Below are 12,473 nucleotides of genomic sequence, written 5' to 3' on the forward strand. Positions count from 1 at the left end.
CTTTGAATTCCCTCGATCTTTGAGGATATGTGGGAGAAAAGAAAAAAAAATAATTTAATGGATCTGGAATGTAAAACAAAAAACCTAACTTGCATGTTCCATGGCTCCTGTTTTCTTACCTACTGTATGTAAACGCTGTATGCATAGCATATGCATTACCGGTCTCTCATGTTTCTATTCTAGCAGCTATATTTCTACGTCGACAATGACCGGGTTTCCCGATAAAGAACCTTCTTAAGGAATCCTTCTTAAGCACCCCTTTGCATGGGAGTTCAGAAGTACTTTGGAGTTAAGTGCTTCTTCTGTGTCATCATGCTGAAAAGACTGCCAGTATCTATTATCTGAGATACAGATAAGAACCAAGCCCATTCCTTGATAGGTGATAGATGTCAAATAAAACCGTTCAACGACAACCTTCTCACCTGTGTTTCGTGCACCGTCGCAGGGGAGGGGGGCAGAATTGCTGGAAGACGCCCCCCACCCTACCAATCCCGCCACTCTACTAGTATGCAGTGGGACCCTTGGTTTCAGGATCCTGGCAAGAAGTTGTCATCCGGAATGGAAGGCAGCTTACGGAGCAACATATCCACCTCCAGTCTGTGTAATCCTGAACAAAATGGAGACATTTGTATGACCTGTGCAGGGGTAGCCCAGTTCAGATTGCCTCTAATAGTCGAGTGGATCAGGTGATCAATTAGAGACGCAGGAACAAACACCTGATACGTGCTGACAATAGATGAGCAGGACAACATTGTGTGTGGAGGTGAGGATAATGTCCTAAATTTGTTCACTGTAATCAGAGAAGTGCTTCAGCAACTGAAGCTGTTTAAATCTGTACTACATCATCAACAGCTCACATCATCTTACCTGCTATAATAACATGCCTATAATACCCTAAAATTTGCAACCACATTTTAACCAAGTTCAATGTTATCAGATGAAATGTGAGGAATATTCTACACTTTGATTAACTTTCATGAATACCACGCATAAGTAACTTTCATGCATACCAGTGATCACGTTAAGCTATTACAATGTTTCCCTGTCGCCATGGTAGCTGGTATACTGTAGGTAACTATCAATCAGCACACAAGACAAGTGCGCAAGCAACCATCGTGGTTACGTATTATGTAAACAATAGCTAACTTAGTAGCTAGACATTTTCTTTATATATCTAATTTAATTCATAGCCTCAAATCAAGATGAAAGCTATATTTCTGGCGTTAGCCAACCTTTCCAAATGAATATGATCAAATGATGATGTACCGCTGCAGCAATTCCCCCAACATTATCGAGCAATAAAAATTACATCCGAATGAATAGCAGTCTCATTCCCCAATGTGAAAGTTTAGGAGAAATGATCCTAAACTCTTCTAACATTACCAGCTACAAATGAGCTCACGTGAGCCTTTCGGTGGCACGTGACCGATACTACAGAGAGACCGTGGCATTGCTATGGCAACAGGGACGCTACCAGTTCGCAGAATCAAACGAACAATTTTACACACACATGAAATAAGTGAATTATAACGCTACATTGCGTTAAATATAAGTTAATATAATTATAAGAGTTGATACATACCTTTTACTTTCACAATAATCTGCTGCCGGTATTGTGTCAAGCACACATCGTTGTAAACATTCAGACAGAGAATATTAATCTGCCTCGCAGATGATCCGCCCCCTTCAGCACATCTGACCAATTAGATCTCTGTTTGTGAATTATTGGCTTCTGATTGGTTGTTAGGATCTAGGAGTTCAGAGCGTCCCAGGCAGGAACTCTTATTCAAGATTCAATATCTGTTTATTAGCCATGTATATGGTTCATATATCCTAGGAATTTGACTAGGGTTAAGGCATACGCTGTTGCAGACGACACAGGACAGGGTGCAGGACAGGACAGTGCAAATACAAAAAACAGTGCAAACAAAATACAGTACAATGTGCAAATTACGATATACTAAAAAAGGGACTAGTAGTAGTAGTAGTATGCTAGTAGTAGGATCAGTATGCTACTGAAGGTGCACCTCTGCCTGATAGAGCCCTTCATCCAGGCTATCAGATGGTGGGAGACATTGTCCATGATGGCCAGCAGTTTGGCAGGCATAAGATTTTAGTTGTGCAATAATCCATCTAATTTTTCTTCCTCAAATCCTTCTAAAATCCATTGCAAAAAAATATTTAGTGGTTCTCTAGGGCAGATCATTGTTAAGGCGTTGAAAAAAGGTGTTAGCGTTACATTCAATCATATGATTACATTAAATCCATTTTAGCTTGGTTTCCCTGAAAAACTACATTTCCCTATAACCAACAACCTGTCAACAAAGTCTGTGGGTAGGCTCAGCTCAGCGTCATAGAGATCCTGTTCTGGGTATACGCGCTTGAGATTGTAGGCTATCCGGGGCAGGCTTGTTGGTCTGAACCGACGAATTGCGAGACCTTGAAGTTGTCTGAACTTGTAAGTAAACTGTTTTAATAAGCATTTAATATTGTCAATAATAGCATAGGCTACACGTGTGTCATTTGTTGTGAACTACGTAACATTTTAGGAATATAATTGCAGGCTAGCTACTTTCACATTCGGTTTCATCTCGTTCCTAGGTCTGGCAACAATTTATTAATGTCGAGTAATCAGGATGAGTTTGCTACTCTAAAGATAACTTAGAATTACTTTCTATTTAGAAATAGTCCTGTTGAAAGCCGATTCTTGATATATCAAGAATCGGCTTTCAACAGGACTATTTCTAAATATTACTATAGTCAAAGTAGCCTATAGAAATGAAACCAATAGGATGTTAGTGCGTTCGTTTATAACTTGGAGGTGGCAAGTCGCAATTTGCCACCTCCCAGTTATAAACGAACGCACCATTAGTCTACATTTCGGATTTTTGCTGTTGTCGACAATTAGGATATCAATTCATAATCCATAGACCATGGATTAATTAATTATTAATATATTATATGAATTTACTGCAGGCTATATTTGTTAACAAGGCAGTTCGGACTCATTCAGAATGCGGTTTCATGTTGTGTTTTACAGCTGTGGATGCAGAACTCCACCGATCGAGATTGTCATGGAATCGTCAACATATTCCCAGGTCGTTTTCAATGACATCCCTCAGTCATACACTGCAAATACTACTGTAACCTGCCACTATACTGTCACCGTGGGCCTCCAACCGCACCCCAGTGATTGGGTGGGAATTTTCAAGGTGAGAATAAATGAAATATGCATATTAATCAGGCTACCGATATTTCCCCCTGTAATCTGTAGTCTACCACTCTTCTATATCAGAATAGGGTTTAGGTCAGCCAGCCAGTCAATCAGTCAGTCAGTCAGTCAGTCAGTCAGTCAGTCAGTCAGCCAATCAGTCAGTCAGTCAGTCAGTCAGTCAGTCAGTCAGTCAGTCAGTCAGTCAGTCAGTCAGTCAGTCAGTCAGTCAGTCAGTCAGACCGACAGTTTCCTGCCCCTTTGTGGGCGGAGAGGGTGATGCGTTCCTTCTGAGACTTCCAATGGTTGATGTCATATTTGCACAGTGGAAAGAATAACCTCAAGGAAACTCATGCCAGAGTAGGCTAATATTGACCTAATAAGGTGTTTATTTAGTCATTTGCTGAGATGATGTGTCACTATGCAGGTAGGATGGAGCAGCCCAAGGGACTACCACACCTTTGTGTGGGTAGAACCCTCACTTGATGTGGTAGGGGACGAGCCAGTGAGAAAATATGCGGTTTTTGCCGGTAAGACATTTCAGAATCTGGAAACTTGTGGATATATGTCGTTTTTTTTTTTTTTTTTGAATATATGAAAACTAACCATAGAATGTTACCTGCCTCTAAGCCATGATAAATATTACGCTGTGATTAAAATGCCATGCATCCGTCTTTGTTCTTAGAATACTACTTGCCTAAGGATGAGTCTGAGTTCTATCAGTTCTGCTACGTTGATAGCAAAGCCCAAGTGAGAGGTGTCAGCAGCCCCTTCTGCTTTAAAACCCCCGGGCAGCTAAGTGTGGACTGCAGCCTGGACAACGATCTCCTGGTGATCACAACACAGGTAGGCTACAATACTGTTGTCTGAATGAATGTGCATTTATTAACAATACTTGCGTTTTGATCAAGGAGATGGACGTGATGTTCTAATTTGTTTAATCTAGGACCAGCTTGAGCTAATTGATCGGGAGAAGGAGGAACTAGTCAAGGATTTGGAACAAACGAGAGAGCAAAATGAGATTATGAAAGGTGAACTTCTGGAGCAAAAGCAAGAATTTGAACGCCTCAAGGTCAGTTTACCCTGTCCAGTTCCTGACAACAGTTCATATCAGACCCGACCCCTGGTCAGTGTACAAATGAGTCAACATGACATTGTGTAAATAGGTATCTAGGAACGAGTTGACCCAGAAAGTAATCAAGCTGGAGCAGCAGCTACAGAATTCCAGAGAGAATGAGGAGTTGAATCGGAGCACAACGTCAATGGTTGAGCCAGAAAGAGAAAAGGAGGTACCGTCATATCTGCTGATGTCCACAGCATCAAGATGTGTTCCCTTTTTTCAAAATGATAAATGTGTTACAGTGCAGCAACCCTGCTTTTTACATCCTCGAACTCTTGCTCACTTCATTTATTCTTTTTTTTTACTTGAGTGCCTACAGTCTCTGACCCCTCTTCAAGATAAATATGACCAAGCTGTAATCAAGATCAACCATCTGAAGAAGGAGCGAGATGGACAAAGAAGAGAGATTGAAGAGATTTCCCAGTAAGTCTTGGGGGGGGGGGCAGTCCTTTACCCGTATGGGGGCAGGAGCCTCAAAGCACCTTTCTACCCATGAAACAACGATTCTTGATTGGCTTTTATAGTGTAAATGTCTTTATAAAGGGTTTCAAGAGTATATAAACAATGAATCAGCAGTGTATTGATAGTTCACAACTTAGTAATACATTAAATTGTGAGAATGTGAATAGCATGGTTTTGTTTGTCTGTACGTGATGAACAATATGACTTCAATTGTGTTCTTCTTGTGTCGCCCGTGGCCTCTAATCCTCTCTCCTCCGTCTCTGCATAGGCTGAGTCCAAGGCTGATGACATCAGAGGAGGAACAGCACAGACTAAAGGACCATATTCAGCTCCTACAGGTGTGTTCTTCTCATGTTCTCATGTTCTTCTTGCCACCTGAACAGTTTCTTCTGCATGGCAGTGGGACTTACAAACAAGCCCCCTGCCTCACACAATTGGAATATTGGGCACAGTCTGCGCGTAATATAATGGGAATAACTGGCTTAGCAAAGTGTCTTCTCCACTAATGTCAGAGTCTTGAAGTACAGAATGCAATCATGACCTGCCTGCTGTGTTTTACAGGTGGACTTTCAAAGCAGTGAGAAAGAGAAGGAGAGGCTGTGTGAGGAACTGGTCAGACTGCGTGACCTCACACACGACCTTGAGAACCTGAACACAGAGAACCAGGGATTACGCAAGAGTCTGTCAGAGCTGGAAGCACGGCAGGAGAGGACAGACGGGGATTTGAAAGTGAGAAAAATCTGCCGAAAGACAGTATATCCAGTCTTGTCAACATTGTACAGTGCAATAAAGTCGTATGGTCGGTGGTTCAAATCCCGGCTCCTCCTGACAACATGTCGAAGTGTCCTTGGGCAAGACACTGAACCCCAAATTGCTCCCAATGAGCAGGCTAGCACCTTGCATGGCAGCTGCCGCCATTGGTGTGTGAATGTGTGTATGAATGAGAGGCCTTCTTTGTAAAGTGCTTTGGATGAAAGCGCTATATAAGTGCAGTCCATTCCATTTACCATATCAGACCCCCTCTGGCCTGCTTCAGGAAGCTCGGACACAGCTGCACCAGGAGATGCAGGTTTCCAACGACGCGAAGAGGCGAGCAGAGTGTGCAGAGAGGGAGCTAGAGGAAGCCATGGCACGCCTGGAGAGCAGGGCCCAGATGTCCAATCAGGAGGCACAGAAAAAAATAATCAAACTAGAGGTGCTTTTGAAAGTATCCTAAACACTTGTGTGTGCGCTTTGTCAGTTTTCATGTGAGAGAAAACATTTTGATAGGAAACAAAGACGCTAATGACAAGAGTTCCATCCTCTCTTCTAGATGCAACTTACTGAATTATACAGTCAGCTTGAGGACCAGGAAAACAAGGCAGAGATCGCAGAAAAGGAGAAAGATGAACTGACCAAAGAAAATCTGGTAATTTCCCAATTTTGCCACCATCTACTCAACTCATTTCATGTCTCACTCTCTTCATAGACGACTAAATACTGTCGTTCACCGCGCTCTGCATTACATTCCCCCCGCCAGGACCTTGAAAGAGATATGGAGAGACTTCGCAAGGAGTTTGCTGACCTCCAGGCTGCTCCTCCTGCTGACCCAGTGACCCTGCAGCATTCAAACCCATACAGCCGGCAGGAGGAACTGTCTGAATCTCTCCATTATGGGAACCCCTATGAGAACTCGGGTAGGCCCAATAGATGTTTTGCCGGCTGGAACCCTTACATTACGCCAGTTGGTAATGTTCCTAGCATTCTAGGAAGGTTCTGCTTTAACTGATGGTTTTGTTTTCAGGAAGAGCCACGGACGCAGAGGAAGAGGTATTTGAAGTCACCCTTTTCATATTCAATTTTAAATTATATTTTAACTACCAGTGATTTAGGATCGAGGGGCTGCTTAAATATTGTGTAGTTGTTGTGCAATGAGTCAGTATACATCTGTTCTAATTTTATCCGCTCTACATATTTAGTTACCACTGATCTGTGTCTATTTCTGACCCAGTTGTTCTTGAAGTGTCGTCACTGCCAGGAGAAATTCCCTGGCATCATCCAGGAAGAGCTGGAGCAGCACGAGCACAGCCACAGCGTGTGCCCCTTCTGCACCCTCGTCTGTGACTTCATGAAGCAGGCTGAGTTTGAAGATCACGTCTACAGCCATGAGGTTTAGGGATGCAACAGCCCCCCCCCCAACCGAGCTACTATCTAGTACAGTGAACTGATTCGTGATGCAGTATGAGTAAATTAAATTGTTAGTTTAGATGAATATTATCACAGGGTTGTTTTTCCATAACATTTCAGTAGACTGTAATATTAATCATAACATTTTAATCTTAGAACAGAGCTTAATTATTTTGCTTGGCCCCTTTACTCTCATCTGAATTACTGGGTCATACTTGATACCAAATGATCTGTCGGATGTGGTAATGATGTAATAACTGAAACGGCATGTCAGAGATGAATGTATCATACAGTACGTACGGGCGCAGAGCGAGTACAGGAGGGCACGCCACTGTTTACATCAGCTGATGTCATATGGCTAAATTGTCATTGTTTGTAGGGAAGCTGCAGTCACACACACTGACAGGGCGGTCTATTAAAAGATAGGACATTTTGCACACACATCTGACAAGCTAAATGCATGAGTCTCTATCAGGATTTTGCTTCGTTCCTGTCAAGGGATTCATGGATGCTATGCTGTTCTCTGCCATTGTTGTTTGTCATGTATGGTACATTCTGCCATACTGCCAAAGTCATTTGCTCCATGAAAATAACCTGCTAATAATAAAAAATATCAAAAAAGAAGTCAGTCTAACGACGTCTTAAGGGAGACACTACAGGCAAAATGCCATTCATCAATTTCAATTTCATCAATGTCAATTTTCTGATTTTTCCTGATCTACTGGTGAATAGGACTTTATCTCACTTTTCTTATGTTATATCGCCATCTTCTGGTACAAGCAGCACATCTGAAAATCACAGGACTTACCTTTGCTGGGGAAACAAGTTTGCAGTATGAATTTGTGATGTGTGAGCTTCCTGTCATATTGAACACAGGGGAAATGGTAGCTGACAGTAACATTCCCAGCTGTCAGGATACGTTCACCCTGCTATGAGGGACACATTTAGGGATAGCAGACTGAAAATCACTGGAATTACATTCCAGGTTGCTCCCCTAAAGGTTCCCCTAATGTCACTAAAGGTTCTGAAAACATTCTGGGAATGTGATAAAAGAACCTGAATAGGAACAAAAAGAACATCATTGGTCCCCTAAAGGTCCCTGTAATGTCACAAAGGTTCTGCGAACGTTATGGGAAGGTGTTGTAGAGACCTAGAGGGAACGTTCCCAAAACATCCTGAAAGTATCAGGATCATACCATTTTAAAGAGCTGGACATTGAGACCGTCCTGGAAAGTTCTGGGAACATCCACGCTGGTATAAAGGACGTCATCTTGTAACGTTTCCAGGACGTTCCGGGGCGGTCATGCTACACCAGCAAGGACGTTCCCAGAATGCACACAATTTCCAGCTGGGTAGGGTGTACTCTATTGAACTCAGATACTATTTACATAAACATTTAAAAAGTTAAATATAAAGAATATTGCATATGACAACATTACAAGATAATTGGAATTTATTCATGAAAATACATAAAACTGGAATCCACGATACATTACCAGAAACATTTCAACTTAATTTTCATCTCTAGTGTCAAAGTTACCAGGATCATGATCCTTGCAGTTATACACTCCTCTACGATACAGCATATTTGGGACAGGAAAACATTATTCAGCAAGCTTGCAGACTGCCCACAAATAATACAACCCCATCTCTCTTAAGGCGTCATCTGATTGGCCTCCTCAGGTGTGACATCACGGGAAGTCAGCTCTGAGAACAGGGCTGGCAGCCAATACTGTGGTTCCTCTGCAGCTTGGGAATCCAACCATGCCAAGCCTTCTTTTAATAGGTGCTCCTAATAGGACAATAATAAATATAATAGGCTATTAAGTAATGAAAACAAATTAAAACTCCCATGAATGATGATAAGCAATAAAGTCTTGCCATTGGCTGTTTTCTGGACACTCACCAGCACACGACAGGCACGTTCTCGTTCCCACTTTAGACTGTCCTGGATCTCACTGACTGTAACATAGCCCTTCTTCTGTAAACAGACAGAGGCCACCATTGCCATGAATAATAAAACTCACAACTAAATATACATATATATATATATAAATTAAAAGTATATATTTTTTTATATATATATATAATTTTTATATATAAATATATATAAAAAATAAATTTTATATATATATATATATATATATATATTAGTTTATACATTTTTTATTTTTACACGCTCAAGTTAACACAATCAGTATTTATGTGACATGAAAGATGACCTCAGACAGCTGTAACACCACAGTGTGGTCCATGTTGAGCTCAGCTGGGACTGACTGCACAAGGTAGGAGCCTCCGACCGGAATCATCCCAAAGCCGTTTCCCATGGCTTTCAGCTTCTTTATGGCTCGCACCAGGTCATCTCTGGAGGGAGGGAAGACGGCCCATTTAATGATGAAATCACACAACATGCGTATGCTCTTTGAATTATGGATGTATTGTTGCACAAAGTATAATCATTACCACTGATGAACTCATATCCAAACCCATACAAATAGACTGTTGATCACATTCTATGATTTTTTTGTCATTGATACTCACTGGCTGACATCTTGAGCGTATTTTCCCCTTCCTTTCAAAACTCTGTGATGGAGTTCATCTAGAGTAATGAGCCCTAAAACACCAGAGAGAGTGAAACTTGCCTATTCCGAAGGTAATATTATGAAGATATCTGGTGATGATAGACAACACATTATGTATGTCCAACAGACAATTGACACTCACCTCCATTTCTGTGCTTCAGGGCGAGGCAAACTTCAATAATCTGCACACCAAGCTCATAGTAGAAATCACCCACACCAAGCATCTCTGACCAAAAGCCTTTGCCAGCTGTGCATGACAGACACCCCTCACTTAAATCACTTTGAACATTAGATTCATAAAGGTATGAAAATCCTAACTGCAAGCCTTTCAGTGACCTAAATACATTTGAATATGATTCTCACAGGCTAGAGGGTCTACTCCAATAGTGGCACACATCTCCTGGAACTGGACCCGGAACTGTGAGCTCTTGCGAATCTCTTGTTTGTGCTTGCTGGCAAATTCCTCCAGGTTGGACTTGAAGGTCTCTAGCTGCTTTGACATCTGAGAGTAACATGGTTAAATGTTTCCACTGTCAAAACTGATAAACAATCACTTTGTGTTTAACAATCACCTGTGTGCATGGACAGTCACATGCACCGTTTCTCACTGAAACAACACGCACGCATGTACACACACACACACACACACACACTCACCTGCACAATTTGATCCGCAGCAAGCACATTACCCCTCTCTTTGTACCTTGCCTAAAAAGGAACAGTCGATTAATATCTTCCATGTCGAGCACACAAAAAAGTGGAGTTAGCTAATAGAGAAAGACTGAACTATTTACCTCGGCAAGCTTCTTCTTGGCGATAGCTCCCGCACCTACTCCTCTCCTATGCATGTTGTTGCTGTTGGCTCTAGACTTTGAATCAGCTTGATTATTCCCCCTCTAGATTGATTATCCCCCCAAAAAATCTACCAGTCCAAATAGCCAAGAATCTGCCTGTCTGACAGCTAGTAGCTTCTTTCTGGCTGTAAACACAGCTTGTCTCTACGTCAGTCATATGAAGTTATCAACATTCATTCCGTGTAATTCCAGTAATGTTAACGCGCACAAATGTTCTTAATTTGAGATTTTTTGAGAACTGTAAATGACACTTACTAATATTTTTTATAATAAGGAAGTCATTGCGTCTTTGTCAGTTATTTGGTAGCGTTATCTTATTGAATACTGCCACCTACTGTCCTGGCGAGAAATTTCCGATCGGCGGATAATAATTTGTCCGTCTGTGAAATGTAGCGTTAGATCTTATACAAAATGTTGATTCTGATTATTACCTCAATGAAATGACCATATTAATTTCAAACAATTTAATATTGTTTTGAAATGATATAGAAGTAGGTCAAAATCAAGTAGCCTATTTGGAATTCATGGACATTAGAAATAGATTTAATACATTATCAAATTGTCAAAAGGTCACATTATCATTAGGCCCTACATTACATTATCAAATTGTCAAAAGGTCAAAGGCAGAGCTCGGTCGTCAGTCTTCTCCAATGGTTTAAATTCTTCAAAACATCACTGGTTTCTGTAATGATAGAAATACATCGTAAGGCATAGAAACAATCTCTGACAGGATACTTAGAAAAGGATGTTGCCATGACTTTAGCAAAAGTTCAAGAACTCACACAGGTCCCTTGCTATGGACACACGCAGCCAGCTTCTTCAGGAGGTCATTGTACGTGCGAACGTCTGTATCTTGCTCCAGAATCACATTAGGCCTGTGAAAGTTGCCAGAAAAAGAAGATGGTGTGTCTGAACATCAAACCCTCTATTACCTCTAGGTCTATAACTCTCCTTTTTTGCCTGTCACTATCTTACACGCTCTTTTTCTCCCTCTGGCTCAGCAGAAAGTTGACAAAGTTCTTCTGCACCATGGAGTCCATGATTTTGCTGATGTCACTGGCAATGGTTGACTCAGCATACCTTCTGCCTAAGCGCTGCGCATCGTCTGTGAGACTTGACATGCACACAGAAACACAAACTCGTGTCAGAGGAATTTAAATGTTTCACCAGTAAATATTCCTCTTTGATGTTTCAGTTCAGGGATATTACCTGGTTTCTTCGGATTGCTGGGCCCTAGCCTCAGCATGCAGCATCCCAGTCAAGCAGAGGAGCACAAGAACAAACAGCTCGACCTTCATGGTGACTATACTGTAGGAGAAGTACAGTAGTGTAGTAAATACACACCCTTGAGAAACAAGATAAATAAGGTAATAATGCACCACGTCTTACCTTCAGAATGGAGTGTTTTCTGTGAGACTGACCGGCTTAAGTTTGTGAGCTACCTTGACACATTTGCCTTTTTATACAGTTTGATCTGTTTTGCAACCGGAATACCAGGAGGAAAAACACCTTAGTCACACTACATTAAGACAGAAATTACACTAACATGCACATGTGATTTCTGATAAGCAGGCATTCTGATAAATTCAGAGGTGTCAGGTATATATTTTCCATTTCAAAAGGATATGGTGGTTCAAATAAATTACTCTTTAGTTGGGGGTAACTACCCTTTACATGACCATAAGAAACCTGTATGGATCATTAGACTAATCTGAATGGGGAAATGTGGCTAGATGGGAAATGGTAAATGGATATTCTTATGATAAGATTTCAATGATGGCAGATATGCCACTTCACTGTGTTGGCCCATTGGCTTATGTCAACAAATGATCCCCAGATGTAAAACATGCATGGCTTAGTAGTAATGCATTAGTACATAATGAATGGCATTGTATTTGATATGGTTAAGGTTAGGATATTATATTTGATATTACCTCTGTTTCCTTCAGTATCACACTAGTGCTCATTATCACCAACAAGTCCCAGACAGAGCAATAATAAACAAATAACAAATAAACATTTTTGAATTTTATGAGATATAATATTTGGAAAATACAATGACAAATTGGGCGGAAAGA

General features: G+C 41.2%; 2 protein-coding genes across 3 annotated transcripts; one reads left to right on the top strand and one right to left on the bottom strand.

Moving 5' to 3' along the window:
• Window positions 1-2,366: 2,366 nt before the first annotated feature.
• Window positions 2,367-7,565, top strand: calcoco2 (calcium binding and coiled-coil domain 2). 2 transcript variants are annotated; one of them, XM_084459734.1, is made up of 14 exons: window positions 2,367-2,458; window positions 3,041-3,212; window positions 3,639-3,741; window positions 3,897-4,057; window positions 4,158-4,283; window positions 4,378-4,500; window positions 4,651-4,754; window positions 5,062-5,131; window positions 5,355-5,522; window positions 5,809-5,988; window positions 6,106-6,201; window positions 6,313-6,469; window positions 6,577-6,602; window positions 6,784-7,565. In XM_084459734.1, exons 2-14 carry the CDS (start codon window positions 3,075-3,077, stop codon window positions 6,946-6,948), a joined length of 1,617 nt encoding a protein of 538 aa, XP_084315860.1. In that variant the 5' UTR covers window positions 2,367-2,458; window positions 3,041-3,074; the 3' UTR covers window positions 6,949-7,565. The 2 variants fall into 2 exon arrangements, with proteins under 2 accessions (XP_084315860.1, XP_084315861.1); XM_084459735.1 differs by having other exon boundaries at window positions 5,830-5,988.
• An 835-nt stretch (window positions 7,566-8,400) lies between these two features.
• Window positions 8,401-10,653, bottom strand: snf8 (SNF8 subunit of ESCRT-II). The gene is made up of 8 exons (XM_084459747.1): window positions 10,336-10,653; window positions 10,199-10,249; window positions 9,905-10,043; window positions 9,684-9,788; window positions 9,501-9,573; window positions 9,182-9,323; window positions 8,866-8,940; window positions 8,401-8,751 (listed from the first exon to the last, which is right to left on the bottom strand). Exons 1-8 carry the CDS (start codon window positions 10,387-10,389, stop codon window positions 8,614-8,616), a joined length of 777 nt encoding a protein of 258 aa, XP_084315873.1. The 5' UTR covers window positions 10,390-10,653; the 3' UTR covers window positions 8,401-8,613.
• Window positions 10,654-12,473: the final 1,820 nt, after the last annotated feature.

This window comes from Borostomias antarcticus (genome assembly GCF_949987555.1).
Source record: "Borostomias antarcticus genome assembly, chromosome: 29".
NCBI classification, from domain to species: Eukaryota; Metazoa; Chordata; class Actinopteri; order Stomiiformes; family Stomiidae; genus Borostomias; species Borostomias antarcticus.

Excerpts from the sequence above, each read along its gene's own strand:
- calcoco2 (XM_084459734.1), top strand. The coding sequence starts at position 3,075 with ATGGAATCGTCAACATATTCCCAGGTCGTTTTCAATGACATCCCTCAG. Across the intron at positions 4,284-4,377 it reads AAGAATTTGAACGCCTCAAG|GTATCTAGGAACGAGTTGAC; the intron begins GTCAGTTTACCC and ends TTGTGTAAATAG. Across the intron at positions 4,755-5,061 it reads GAGATTGAAGAGATTTCCCA|GCTGAGTCCAAGGCTGATGA; the intron begins GTAAGTCTTGGG and ends GTCTCTGCATAG.
- snf8 (XM_084459747.1), bottom strand. The coding sequence starts at position 10,389 with ATGCATAGGAGAGGAGTAGGTGCGGGAGCTATCGCCAAGAAGAAGCTT. Across the intron at positions 9,574-9,683 it reads CCTGAAGCACAGAAATGGAG|GGCTCATTACTCTAGATGAA; the intron begins GTGAGTGTCAAT and ends CTGGTGTTTTAG. Across the intron at positions 9,324-9,500 it reads TACGCTCAAGATGTCAGCCA|AGATGACCTGGTGCGAGCCA; the intron begins GTGAGTATCAAT and ends CCCTCCCTCCAG.